Raw genomic sequence first — 15,172 nt, forward strand, 5'->3', positions numbered from 1 at the left:
AGTACTATTATTTAGTCATCACCATTTTGCCCTTTATTTAGCATGTGTCAGACGTACGCGCAAACTGACAGTTCCACACATGGCTGCAGGATCAGTGCTTGCGCTGCACAGACAGACTATGGACAGACGAGAATCCTCTGTCCTACGTGTGTGTGTCAACATTTTGGAGGGTCAGAAATAAAAAAAATTAAACATAAGGTCTATTCAGCAACATCCTTTTATAATTTCTAAATTCAAAAATTCTACTTCCTAAATTTCTAGAGGACTCAAAGGTCTGATTAAAGCAAATTCAATTCATGCGTTTTGGTGTCATTTAGTCTTTTTTTTAATGACGTTCTTTTTTTTCCACATGGAGTATATATTAATAAAACATTTCTCACCTAAAAAAAACGTATTTAAGTATGCATTTTTTTACACCATGAGGGGGGAGTAAGTGCACCCTCTCTCCAATGAGCTGCGGTAAAAAAAATAAAAAGATAAAAAGTGGTTTCATTGTAGATGCACTGTAGGACTGCTTTTAAAGGCCCATAAAAAGTTGTACACATGTTTGAAAACATAGCGAAACGCCACAGGTAGGTCCATAATAACATGAATGTGCAGTAAATGAGTGTCTCTGTGGTGATTCCCCATATAGTAGACGCAAAATCTTCTTTTAAATAAAGCGTTCTGCACCTCTTTTCAATTTCTTAGTAAATCAGGCCCATAGTCATGACTAGCTATGCATACCAAAACTTGGTGCTATAAAGGCACTTCAAAGGTAGTAACCTGACGGAAAAAATAAAAAGGTATCAGTGCCTCATTTTGGTGCTAAATCATTACTATTCATAAAAATGTACTGTTAAATTTAGTGCCATTGAAATGAGGGAAAAATGAGGAACAGTTAGCGCCTGTCGGGATGGTGTTACACTTTGTGTTAGTTTTTCACTTGTGCAGACAACAATGAGCATTTAGCTAAAATGCTAAAGCCGAAGTGCTTAAAAGTTTTGTTGTACTTAAAAAAAGCAAACACAGCCCCCTGCAACAAGTAATTTAATTTTGCTACACAACACTTTCATGTATGATTAACTAGCAAACACTGTCATAATGATAGTCTAACATCGCCAATCCCTCCAGGAATTTTAAGGCCTTTTTTGTGATTGATTGCTTTTTTTGTGATTGAATTCTAAAAAGCCAGAATCAGTGGCAACTTTTTCACCTTTTTTTTAATAACATTGCTTTAACTTTGTGATCCTATGAATTTGTGTTCCTTAATCAATTAAAACAACAAACAAACATTGGAAAACAAATACTGCACTGATGGTTTATGTCATGACTCTCATATTTGTACTTTGTTTTTTGAAGTTCTTGTATTTTGTTTTATTTCTTGTCCAGAGCGCGTATTTGGAGAGTTTATCCATCTTAAACATTCATTTATGTTCCAAAACCTCTACCACCAGAATTGTAAAACATTTGTGAGTCGTTGAGTTCAGTTTTTTATGTTGGTAAATTAGATATGATAAGATTATCTGTAGGGCTGTGAATCTTTGGGCACCACACTATTCGATTGAATTCAATTTTGGGGGGTAACGATTCCATTAAAAATCGATTCTCCATTCAAAATTATTAAGAGCTTTAAGAACTTTCAGTTTTGATAGATTTTGGCGGCGCCAGTAGACCAAAGCGGTAGTGTTTTGCCTGAATGAAGACCCCATTTTCCATGAGTACCAGCGCAGAGCATTGTAAATTGTCAGAAACTACTCTCACGTACATACAAACTGACCTAATAATACCACAGTGATTCAGTATTACTGATCCTTCCACGGTAGGAACCTACATATTTTACTCAAACTTTATATTTGCGCTTTACAGTCATCACATTGTTTTTTCTTTGTACAAGAGTTTGTTGCGTGATTGTTCGTGTCAGTGTGGAACTGCGAACTATCAAGCTGCTATTTATTTTATTTCCGATAGCTAACATCAGCATTATTATTTTTATTTGGGCATCAAAAGGTACTTACTCGTCCAGCAAGGACAGAGCCATGGCAGCATCGGCTGAAAATCCCTCCTCATCTTTGAGCTCACTTCAGCGAGTGAAAGCTGGGCCAATGTTGATCCTTGACTGTCCTTTTATCCTGGTAGCCTCCCTTTTTCTTTTTTTGTCTCCTGAGACAAAATTTTTTGTTTTTGTTTTGCAGCTTCTGCCATGATTGCAGTAATTACACGTAGGCGTTCGCATCGTCTTCCGTCTTTGCAACAAATGGGCAAATGCTGTACAGCAGTCTGCACATTGTAGTTTTTTCTGTGGCAGGGTTAACCACCCACCCATCCAAAATTGCTTAGTGCCAGTGAATTGATTGATTGATTGAAACTTTTTTTAGTAGATTGCACAGTACAGTACATATTCCGTACAATTGACCACTAAATGGTAACACCCGAATAAGTTTTTCAACTTGTTTAAGTCGGGGTCCACGTAAATCAATTCATGGTACAAATATATACTATCAGCATAATACAGTCATCCCACAAGTTAATCATCAGAGTATATACATTGAATTATTTACATTTTGTACAATATTTACAATTATGAAAGCGATACAAACCCCTTCAGGCCATGACAGAGATGGCATTCAACTAGTTGTAAGTCCATGTACCATCCCAAAATGTATGAAAATATTTTATCAAGGTTAAAAAGTTACTTAGGACTTAGAGTTACTTACTTAGCTTTAAGAATCGTTACACATAAGAATTGCGATTAATTCAAAAATCGATTTTTGTTGACACCCCTAATTATCAACACACATTAACATCTCTGTCATGTAAATGCTGCCTCTTTGCTATGTCAGCTTTGCAAAATGAATATCTGTTCTTAAATGCTTTACCCTGGATAAATAAAGGATAAATACAAATATAAATGCATGTAAACTAGGAAGTGTGCTGTTAAACATTTATATGCTACATTACCCAAAAGGCTCAGCAGTGCAGACAGGAACCAGAAGTAGCAGTGTGGTCTATTTGTACTAGGAAGTTGGAATTTCAACTGGAACACCCCTAAAGATTGGATTTCCGACTCGGAAAGTCGAAGCATTCTGACCACACCCCGAGTTTGTTTCAAAGATGGCTGCTCTGCATGTAAACATTGATGTATGCTTCTACAATATCCGTTATTATCACTTCTGATGAATTTATGTCGCAGTAAATCAGCCATTTACGATGTATTGTTGGAGCTTTTTATATGGTAACGTCACTGCAGTGTAAACAACATTTACTTCATGTGTTTTATACGTTCAACATCGCTAGCAGTAGTGTCTGTATTTCCTTTTCAATCACTGTGTTTGAAGTTTGCAGACAGAGTGCATATATATTTTTTTTAATATTCAGACAAGGCAAGCGCAAAGATAGCTTTCGTGGATGTGACCATCATGATTTCCAACCTCGTAACTGGAACACTCACAACTCAGTTGTGACAACATTCCGAGCTTCGCCTCCCAACTTCCGAGATAAATGAAACGCAGCATAGGTCTGAGCTATGCAGGAGGAGCACAATTGTGCTGTTAGAGTAATAAAGAGTTGATATTTTGTTACACGTTGTTGTTCCTGCTTTGTCTATACAAGAAACTAACATAAGTTTAGTTTGAGCACCACTCAGGGACAAATTCAATTGTTGTTGGCAAAAATGTGCAAGGAAGTTGCAGGTATTGGACAAAGTTGCAAGGCTGCCAATAATTAGTTGAATTTGCATGAATTTGAGCGGTCGTGACATTGCAAATTTCTGGAAGGGTTGACAATTGTGTATAAAGTTCTTGGGTTAAGTTCAACATTTCTGATTGAATTATGCAAAATGTATTCACTGAAATACTTTCAAAAAATCTTGCACATTCCTTATGAACTTTCTTGCTACTGGTTAATTATTTTTACTACATTGTACAATAATTAAATTTATATCATTGAAGTATTTAGATGACTATTTTACTAAACGTGCATGTCACAAAACAACATACAAAAACAAATGCATTGTTTTTGGATAAACATACCCTTCTAGTTTTTTTAAGTACCAGTCCAGGCTCCATTTAAGAAACCTTTCAAAAGCACCAAATTGGATCCGGTATTTGATAATAACATATTGATAAAACAATACCAAACCTTACACATAACCTAAAACACAAGTAAATATAGTTCTAATCCTATAAATACTGTTATACTGGATGCTATACTGGAGTGATTGATGTGAACCAACCTTGGACATCTTAGTTTTATTGTCTCCAGTTAGGAAGGAAAGATTGTTGATTTCATTCTGGACCACAAAGTTCTGTTCCTCCCGTTTGAAATTCTGTGAAAATTGTAAAAAAAGAGGAAAAATACGTCACCAATTATTATCACCAAATACCCAATCTACACTGTACTGTAATGATTTCTTACATGTGATTTGCACCAGAGGATAAAAATCTCAGCAACCATTTTGAAGAGCTCATTAGAGTCTGCATCTGGTTCTTTCAGCCACCTGGACCTGCAAGACACAATGAGCGATTGGACCTTGACCTTGTTCATATGAAAAGCTGAATCATTCAATAAATGGCAATGATCTCAATCACCTGTTGTTGTCCACATAGCGGATGAGCATGGGGTAAAAGGCATAAAGGTCCCTGCAGAGCACGGCAAACTCATCCAGGATGAGCAGCTCGGCTTCCTGGGTGTCTCCCTTGCTGTCGGCTTTTAACAGCTCCTCCTCAGCCACCACCTTCACCGTCTTCTTCTTCAGTTTCTCCAGCGTTGGCAGGAAGTGACTCTTTAGCAGGTCAGTGCGGGCTTTGCTGATGATGGGCTGCACGTACACTGGGAACACAAGCAGTAAAAATGTGCAGAAAATGTAAATATAGCTAATGAACATTTAACATAATATTGTCCTAAAGAATTAGGATTTGACCTTGATTAAAAAAAATACCACTCTAAAATATTTTTGGAAACAGATGGAATCACAGATGACAGTAACAGATTCCTAAAGTTACGGATTTTGAATAAGTAGTTGAGAAATAGTAATTACAATAAGAGTGTTACGCAAATTATAAACACATACTATTTCAATGAGGAGGATTACAATTGCCTCAGCAGTGAAACAAGGTGTTTCAGAAAAGTTCCAGGACTAAAGGTTGTTGGAAGCATTGTTCAATACTAGAGGTATGGTCCACTGCAAGTTATTGCAGAGGATCAACCAAGCACGTCTTCAAAGACACACTACGGCATTTGCTTTGGTCAGTTCGCGAGAAGAGGCGAGGATTGTGGCAAAACAACTCGTGGCTGCTTCATCATGACTACGCACCTGCGCTTGATGCCCTATCCGACAGTTACTCCCTAGTCACCTGGCCTGAATAAATGTTTGTATTTCCTATTTACCAAGGTCAGGAGGGTCATTAAGAGGACCTGTTTTGAAGATGACGGATCAAGATGAAGACATCAAGAAGGCTGTGATGACGGAGCTGCAGAGGATTCCAAAAGAATCCTTCCAGTAGTACATGAAGGCATGGCAGAGAAGGCTGGGAACGTATGTTAAACTGAAGGGAGGATTACTTGAGGGAAAAACTTGTAGTTTGTATTTCAAATGTACAGTATCTTCTGTCCTGTTCAATACTCCTGGAACTTTTCTCTGGTACATCATGCATGCAGTATAAAATCTTTCCTGATATTAACTCTAATTTTAAATACTGTATATACCCATTGAGCACAACATCAGTATGGAGGTTTATGTAATCTTTGGGGTTTGTTTGTCTGTTAGTTAGCAAAACAACTCAAAAAGTTTTGGGCAGATTTTTATGAAACTTTCAGGTAATGTCAGAAATGGGATAAGGGACAAGTGTTTATATTTGTTGGGGAGTCTAGACTATTTCTAGTACGTTACCTTACGTTCCTGTTATGATACTCAACTTCTCTGTATGCACAGCACCCCACAGAGACTAAGACAAAGAGGGTGGATGACTGACAAGAAGATCCACTCTGTGTGTTTTATTCCACTAGAGAATGAAAATACTGAGACCAGAGAGTTTACCCTCTTGCAGCCTGTTTGGAAGGGACAGACGAACAAACCAAACATGCACAAACATAGAATTGTCATTTATCCTTCGATTTGCTGGGGTTTGTTTGTTTGTTTGTTTAAAAAACCCAGCTCATAATGTTATGGGCAGATTTTCATTAACTTTCAGGAAATGTGAGAAATGGGATAGGAAGAACTGATTTGTACACTTTGAAATGAGCCGGATCACTATCCGGATTCAGGTTTTTTTTAAAGGACTCTTTACTATTGGGAGGTCTGCGCTCTCCGACTGCTTTTCCAGGTCTACTGTTTTATCTAGGTTTTGTTTACTTATTATATTTAAAGATAACATGCTCAACCTTGAAATACTCTGACAGCAAGGTATTAATTTATGTCTTTATGCATTCTTTAATATGTACATTTTGTGTTGCCATTTTTTGTACAGGCATAATTTTGATAGAAGTACATTGCGTTTACTGTCAGTAAATTGAACATATGTGCTGAATAAGAATGCAGTGTATTTAAAATTAAAACTTTTACTTAACTACCACATTTACTTTACTCTTATTACACCACTTTGCACATATGTAATTGGATACACTACATTTAGAATATATAAATGTAGACAATAAAAATTGCAATTGCAATGGAGTTGTGCCCTACTCATTGCTGGATTCTATAACATACTTCCAATTTAAATACTCTACCGTGCTTCGTTACAAAACCATAAAGGATCTCACGTTTATAAACTAATTAGGGTCAATGAAGAGTGTACTACACTGACTTAGTCCCACCTGCAATCCTCTTCATCCACGAGGCCTCATCGATGCCCAGATTGTTGTTGAGGATCTTTAGGATGTTGCCCAGAATGAGGCTGAGGTGTTCGGAGGTGACGGTGGCACAGCAACTGCTGCTGCTGGCTGGCTGGTTTTCAGGTCCCCTTTCCCACCAGTAGGACAGGTAGTTACAAAGCATAGGCAGGACCACTTCAATCACATGGGGCATCTCTGTGTACCGTGCTCCAGATTCGGCCATGTCGTTGATGTCCTTCATCAGCCCGGCAAGTCGGGGCATACCGGAACACATCTTCTCAACTGAGTCTGGAATACCAAGCACTAAAGACCCCAATACGTCCTATTTAGAATCACATCTGAAGGATTTGGTGTTTTGAAGAAATAACATTTAACTTACTGGCTCGTTCCCGGCCACTCTTCGTGTTAAAAACCGAGCAGTGGTTATACACGTTGAGCATGGGTTCCAGGAAAGCCACAGGCATAGCCCCTGCCAAGGTGGCTAGACACTGACCGAGTGCTGGAAGCTGTCTGGGGGATCAGTCAGCATGGGTCAATGAATGGATTCAATTACAAAACCATTTATGGAATAACACGACAAACTAGCTTGGATACCTTTCTACGTAGATTGTCTTCCCGGTCCCCAGAGCATAAAGGCTGGTCAGGATCCGATAGCAGGATACTTGGACATCATCCACTGGAAAAGGGAAAACAATGTCAACTGAATCATGTAGCAACTCAGTAAGTCAGTAGTTCAAGTAGCTTGGATTAGATGTCCTTCAAATGAGTAATACAGGGGACTTAAAATGGGCGTCCCGCCAAAGATCAGTCAAATAATGAAACCCTTCAGTCTCTCAAGAGAAGTCACTATCCATTCAGTACTCCCTCTGCTCTGCAGAGGGCAGCAGCGTACGCGTCACAATGAAGCAGCAGTTGAAGAAGGTCAATTGGATTTAAACTAGTATGGCACTGTCGACTCCACAGCGATGTCCACACATATGGATACTTTAGAAATTGCATAATTTTCTGTGTTTTGGCTTTTTTTTGTGTCCTTCAAAACTAAGCTTCTGGAAAACGGTGGCCAGAGTGAAGATTCTCCAAATACTGTTTGTGTATGTACGTTTTTTTGGACTGTGTCGTAAGAAATGGGCAACATTAGCTCATGTTTTAAATCTTCTTTAACAACAGAACAATTACCGTACTTCACGGTCGATAAGCCAATATTTTTCCCCCCACGTTTGGAACCCTGCACTTTATACAATGCTGTGGCTAATTTAGAGATTTTTCTAGATTCACATGCTTTTCATGCTGCCAATAAATGTTGCATTGTCAGCATAATCTTGTGAGACGTTAACTTTGTGAACATCTAAAGGAACAACTCCACCAGCGTGTCTTTTCTTTGGCTTCTTTTTATTTGGTATTACCCTACCCTGAAGAGGAAAAATGGCGATGGTGACCATAGAAATATAATTTTAACTTATTGAAACAACATTAATGTCTTGATGCTTTCTGCGAAGTTTAGATGATAGGATCATACTTTTCCTTAAGAACAACATAAAATAATGTCCTGTGTCAGTGACATGTAATAGGGTCTACTCTCTTGGCGCCAATTAGTGACAACTGAGCATGATTTAGACACCCTAGTCTTCAGCATGTTCTTCATCCATCTAAGTCAAATGGAAACATGGAACTGTAGAATCTTTTACACAGTAAAAGTTAGACTTGTTCTCAAGACAAGAAGGTTAGCAAGGATGTCATGTCAGTGTTTTTTCTTCTCAATGTATAATATGTCTTTTCCTCAGTCGTAACACTTACACTACATACAGTCGTGGTCAAAAGTTTACATACACTTGTGCTTCCATACACATGTACAAACACCCCTCCCCCCCCCCCCCCCCCCCACCATTTTTTGTATATAGTGTTTTTCAAATCACCAGACATGTATACTGTAATATACATAATTTATCCATTTTTTTAACGTATTTTTTTATATACATGTTACAGGTTATACATCTTTTATTAATGAATGTATCAAATGTGATGAATATTTAATGGACCACAATGGAAACAAGCCTTTTGGCTTTTTGTGCCATCCATTTGCCTTTTTAAAGCATTACATGGATTCAATTCTTTAAGATGTCAATAAACTTCTCAATCAATCAATCAATGTGAAGGACATAATGCCATGGCTGTGTTGAATTTAATAATTTCTACAACTCTTATTTTTTTATGATAGAGTGATTGGAGCACATACTTGTTGGTCACAAAAAAAACATTCATGAAGTTTGGTTCTTTTATGAATTTATTATGGGTCTACTGAAAATGTGACCACATCTGCTGGGTCAAAAGTATACATACAGCAATGTTAATATTTGGTTACATGTCCCTTGGGAAGTTTCACTGCAATAAGGCACTTTTGTTAGCCATCCACAAGCTTCTGGCAAGCTTTTGGTTGAATTTTGCACCACTCTTCTTGACAAAATTGGTGCAGTTCAGCTAAATGTGTTGGTTTTCTGACATGGAATTGTTTCTTCAGCATTGTCCACACGTTTAAGTAAGGACTTTGGGAAGGCCATTCTAAATCTTAATTCTAGCCTGATTTAGCCATTCCTTTACCACTTTTGACGTGTGTTTGGGGTCATTGTCCTGTTGGAACACCCAACTGCATCCAAGACCTAACCTCCGGGCTGATGAGTTTAGGTTGTCCTGAAGAATTTGGAGGTAATCCTCCTTTTTCATTGTCCCATTAACTCTCTGTAAAGCACCAGTTCCATTGACAGCAAAACAGGCCCAGAGCATAATACTACCACTACCATGCTTGACGGTAGGGATTGGTGTTCCTGGGATTAAAGGCCTCACCTTTTCTCCTCCAAACATATTGCTGGGTATTGTGGCCAAACAGCTCAATTTTTGTTTCATATATTTCAAGCTTTCTGTGTGGAGTTTGCATGTCCTCCCCGTGACTGCGTGGGTTCCCTCCGGGTACTCCGGCTTCCTCCCACTTCCAAAGACATGCATCTGGGGATAAGTTGATTGGCAACACTAAATTGGCCATAGTGTGTGGATGTGAGTGTGAATGTTGTCTGTCTATCTGTGTTGGCCCTGCGATGAGGTGGCGACTTGTCCAGGGTGTACCCCGCCTTCCGCCCGATTGTAGCTGAGATAGGCTCCAGCGCCCCCCGCGACCCCAAAAGGGAATAAGCGGTAGAAAATGGATGGATGGATGGACATTGCTCTGTGTATACTTTTGACCCAGCAGATTGGGTCACATTTTTGTAGACACATAATAAATGTGACCAACAAGTATGTGCTCCAATCACTCTATCACAAAAAAGTTGTAGAAATTATTAGTAACTCAAGACAGCCATGACAATATGTTCTTTACAAGTGTATGTAAACTTTTGATCATGACTGTATTAACAATTGCTTGGTCATGTCTTAGCTGTGCGAACTCACAAAGCAGGTCCACCCCAAAGTGGTGTTGTGTGATGTGCTCAAAGAGAGCAGTCAGGATGGGGAGGAGAGCCGCCGTGGTGTAGTTGATGTTCTGCGACACGCCTTTCATCTGTGAGCGCGAGTGAGTGAACTTCCCGAGCTTGAGGTTCTCCAAAGTCTTCTCCAGGTCCTCAGCGGCGTTCTCAAAGAACGTCCTCAGCCCCACCCGTACTGATTCGGAGCCTGACTTCATCACTGTCCTGTCGTAGTAAAAAAAGAGCTTGATCAACACTCAGAAGCAAAAATACTGCATTAAAAATAAATCACTGGAATGACAGCACAGCACAAAGTACATGTTTGTATAATATGAGAGATGCACCTCACTGCCTCTCTCACACACAGAAACATGACTGATTTATTCAATATATCACGTAAATATTTACATTAAACCCAAGGTGACTTTGCAGGAGTCAAGGCACACAAACTGTGCATTAATATGATTAGTGTGTCTATTTTTAGCATTTCGTAATTCCTAACATTATTACTAAATGAATAACAAGGCCTTGATGTGTCCCAGGAGAGTACAGTATGGCCTTCATTATGTGTGAGCGGCATTAACAAGCAGCACATTGTAAGCCTCGGGCATCGTATGCTGCATACAACTTGTTTGCTTAATTAAATGCCAAAGGATGCTCTTTGCTCATGTCAGTGCTTCCACACGACACTCCAGCACTAAGAACATTTCATGACAAACATGTTTTTAATGAGATGAAACAGATTTGATTTTTACGTCGTAGATATGCACTGGGAAAGGCTTGAAAATGAAACAGTTTAAGAATTTCCAAACACTTTTGTCATTTTAGACCAGGGGTGTCAAACTCATTTTAGATCGGGGGCCACATGGAGAAAAATCTACTCCCAAGTGGGCCTGATTGGTAAAATCACGACATAATAACTTAAAAAATAAAGACAACTTCAGATTTGTTTTCTTTGTTCAAAAATAGAACAAGCACATTCTGAAAATGTACAAATCATAATGTTGTTAGGTTTTTTTTACACTTACATGATGCTGTTAATAGTATTCTATCTTTATTTGTCGTTAGTTATACTTTCTGAATACATTATGTGATAATGTTCATCAGTCAACTCATTGGTGTTTATTTTCAATATATCAAGATGAAAAAATAATGTCAAAATCAAATTACAGGATGTTATTTATGTAGTTTGATCATTTTCCTTGACTGGTGCACTAACATCATGTAGTTTATTTTAATTTTTTTTTACATACGTAGCATCATCTACAAAGATACAAAGAATTGCTATTGCGACATCTAGTGGACACATTTAGAACAGCAGTTTCTTTCATTCAAAAATTTCGGCTCATTTTTATACTTAGCAAACTCATCCCGTAGGCCGGATAAAACCTGTTCGCAGGCCTGATCTGGCCCTCGGGCTGTACGTTTTACACCCGTTTTAGACGGAATATTTGGTGTGACACTTGACACACTGTCATGTTTGCACCCACCTGGTATCCAGAGTGTGTGCCAGGATGTGCAGACAGCTCACCATGGTGGTCGAGTCACTTCCTAAGAGACAACAAGCATGCGTAAACAAATATCATGATGGGAGGAAAGTTGCTAGGACACATTTCTAGGGAAATTTAGTAGGCTTTCATACAAAACATTTGTAATTTGTACTGCAAATTAGTAAAAAAACAACAACATAAAAACAGGGCATGCTGCAATTATTCCCTCCCCATATTGGAATTAAATTAAAATAAATTATACTCCCATCATTTATGTTTGAAAATATAGCAATATATTCAAATATGGTTTGGAAAACTATAGGACATTCATGCTATTTATCGCCTTCAAGAAATTCCCGCTTCTCCCGATATTCTAAAATTACCAGGAAATACCCACTGAAATGAATAGGAAGGACATTTTTCCAAGTTCCACAATCCCCACATTCCTCAACCGATTCAATTAGTTCCAACACCAACATGTTCAGCACATTAATTCTATTACATGGCACCATCTTAGAAATATTACTAGATGTTCCCCTGTCAGTATACTAATCTTAGCACGCTAACGTTTTATGCTAGCATTTGATCTAATTTCTTACTTTTTTCCCCTACAATCATGGACGGCGCCATGTTAAAAGTATGCTAGCCTTTCAACTGTTAGCATGCTAATATTAGCGTGCGAATATTAGCACGCTAATGTTTTATGCTAGCATTTTAGCAATTTTTTTTTACATTTTTAACCTAAAAATCATGGCTTTTGTTACATGGTGCTATCTTAGAAGTATGCTAGCTATTCCCCTGTTATCATGCATGCAAACAGTTAACGCTAGCATTTGATCTAATTTTGTACTTTTTAACCCAATAGTCATGGATTCTGTTACCGGTACTTAGCGCCATCTTAAAAGTATGCTAGCCTTTTATCTGTTAGCATGCTAAGTTTAGCCATGTTAATATTAGCACGTTAACTTTTTATGCTAGCATTTTAGCTAATTTTGTACGCTTCAAACGTAATAATCATGGATTTCGTTATTTGGTGCCATCTAATAAGTATGTTAGCTGTTCCCTTGTTACCATGCTAATGTTAGCATGCTAACATTTTATGCTAGCATTTTCGCTCATTTTGTACTTTTTAACTTAATAACCATGGATTCCGTTACTTACACACACACACACACACACACACACACACACACACACACACACACACACACACACACACACACACGTTTACCATGCTAATGTTAGCATTCTAATGTTTTATGCAATCATTTTTACCTAGTTTTGTATTTTTTAACCTAATAAACATGTATTTTGTTACTTGTCTCTATCTTAGAAGTATGTTAGCTCATCACATGTTAGCAAGGTAACGTTTTTTTCTAGCATTTTAGCCAATATTGTACATTGTAAACCTAGAAATCATGGATCTTGTTACTTGGCGCCATGTTACAAATATGCTAGCTGCTTAGCATGCCGAGTTTTTATGCCAGCATTTTAGCTAATGTGATACATCTACAGCTAAAATATATACATTGTTACTTTGTGACCTCTTGAAGTATGCTAACTCTTGTAACTATACCAACATTTGGCATTTCAAGATTCATACTACATTTCAGTACAGCTTCTGCTCCTCACCTCTCAAACCATTTTAAATTTTAATCTATTTAAACTTTCAAACCATTTATATTTTCCACTAGTATTTCAGTTTAGCGCCAGCTTTTCAACATTCAAACCATTTCAACATTCAAACCATTTCAGCATTTAAATGATTTCAACATTCAAACCATTTCTACATTCATCCTACATTACATTAGCATTTTAGTTCAGTGTCAGCACTTTAACATTCAAACCATTTCAACATTCAAACTATTCTTACATTCATACTATATTCAGACGCAATCCCTTCAGGAATAGCCTCATCTAGTTTCACATACATTCACATACATCTGCAATTTATCTTTTCAACTTGGACAATTTCCTTCACAAATGAAACTCTCAAAAGTCATCCCCATCTTCAAATCTGGAGACAAACACCACTTCACAAATTACCGGCCCGTCTCCCTTCTGCCACAGTTGTCAAAAATTTTGGAAAAATTATTTGATAATAGACTTCGTGGCTTCATTGAAAAACACACATTATTATCTGATTGTCAATATGGGTTCCGACAAAATAGGTCAACTTCATTAGCTTTAAGTGATCTAATAGAGAACATTACTAATGGTATCGAGAAAAACAAATTTGTTTTAGGAATTTTTATTGACCTGCAAAAGGCTTTCGATACCATTGATCACCAGATTTTGGTAAACAAACTGGAAAACTATGGCATAAGGGGAGTGGCAGGGAAATGGCTGAAGAGCTACTTGAATGAGAGACAGCAGATTGTTCAGATCGACCAACATCAATCTACACTCATGAACATAACCTGTGGAGTCCCCCAGGGGTCGATACTGGGACCCACACTATTTATAATGTATATCAATGAAATATGTAAAGTATCAACACTGCTGAAGTTCATCCTCTTTGCTGACGACACTACCATTACATGTGCAGGTGACGACGTTAAGCAACTTCTGGCCTCTGTAACTGAGGAGATGATCAAGTTAAAAACTTGGTTTAATACCAACAAATTGTCTCTCAATTTAAAGAAGACCAAAATCATGCTCTTTAGCAATCGCAAAAGTGAAATACCCATCAGGATTGTTATTGATGATACACCAATAGAATATGTTCAACAAAATTCATTCTTAGGAGTGGTAATAGATGAAAATATATCATGGAAGCCTCATATAAATTACCTGAGGACAAAAGTTGCTAAATGTGTTGGAATGATGAGGAGATCATGTCATTTATTGAACACCAATGCTCTGCTTTTATTGTATCATTCATTTATTATGTCATATCTAAACTATTGTGTTGAAGTCTGGGGAAATTGTTATAAATCCCATCTACAGCCTTTAGTCACTCTGCAGAAAAAGGCCATTAGGATTTTGTCCAATGTTCACTACTTACATCATTCAAATCCACTATTCATGGAGTTAAAGCAACTTAAACTGCACGATGTGATCAATTTTAAAACTGCTCAAATTATGTTTAGGGCATCCCAAAACTCTCTACCATCCAATATACAAAACCTATTCCAGGATAGAGATGCTCATCATAGTTACAGTCTAAGAGGAAACAACAAATTATATTTGCCTAAATTTAGAACAACTTTAAAATCAATGTGCATTTCAGTGCGTGGAGTCAGTCTGTGGAACAACTTAGGGGACGAGTTAAAAACCTGTTCTAACATGATTACATTTAAAAGACTGTTTAAAAAAGAAGTACTGAAGAAGTACGAGGAGGAAAGAGAGTGATGCCCTCAGCACAGAGCCATGGGAGAGAGGTGTATGGTCAGAGAGTGTTTGGGCCTGTGTGTGCGT

At 37.8% G+C, this 15,172-nt stretch overlaps 1 protein-coding gene across 5 annotated transcripts in view; it reads right to left on the reverse strand.

The window, feature by feature from the left end:
* Window positions 1-15,172, reverse strand: part of LOC133611746 (ryanodine receptor 3-like) — a 359,447-nt gene that overhangs the window by 65,327 nt on the left and 278,948 nt on the right. For all 5 annotated transcript variants that reach the window (XM_061968833.2, XM_061968834.2, XM_061968831.2 and 2 more), the window contains 8 exons: window positions 11,753-11,813; window positions 10,249-10,487; window positions 7,408-7,489; window positions 7,193-7,323; window positions 6,796-7,116; window positions 4,569-4,809; window positions 4,396-4,483; window positions 4,214-4,306 (listed from right to left, as the gene is read on the reverse strand). In XM_061968833.2, coding sequence (XP_061824817.2) covers window positions 4,214-4,306; window positions 4,396-4,483; window positions 4,569-4,809; window positions 6,796-7,116; window positions 7,193-7,323; window positions 7,408-7,489; window positions 10,249-10,487; window positions 11,753-11,813 — 1,256 coding nt within the window. The remainder of the gene's footprint in view (window positions 1-4,213; window positions 4,307-4,395; window positions 4,484-4,568; window positions 4,810-6,795; window positions 7,117-7,192; window positions 7,324-7,407; window positions 7,490-10,248; window positions 10,488-11,752; window positions 11,814-15,172) is intronic.

This window comes from Nerophis lumbriciformis, linkage group LG08 (assembly GCF_033978685.3).
Source record: "Nerophis lumbriciformis linkage group LG08, RoL_Nlum_v2.1, whole genome shotgun sequence".
In the NCBI taxonomy this organism is placed as follows: domain Eukaryota; kingdom Metazoa; phylum Chordata; class Actinopteri; order Syngnathiformes; family Syngnathidae; genus Nerophis; species Nerophis lumbriciformis.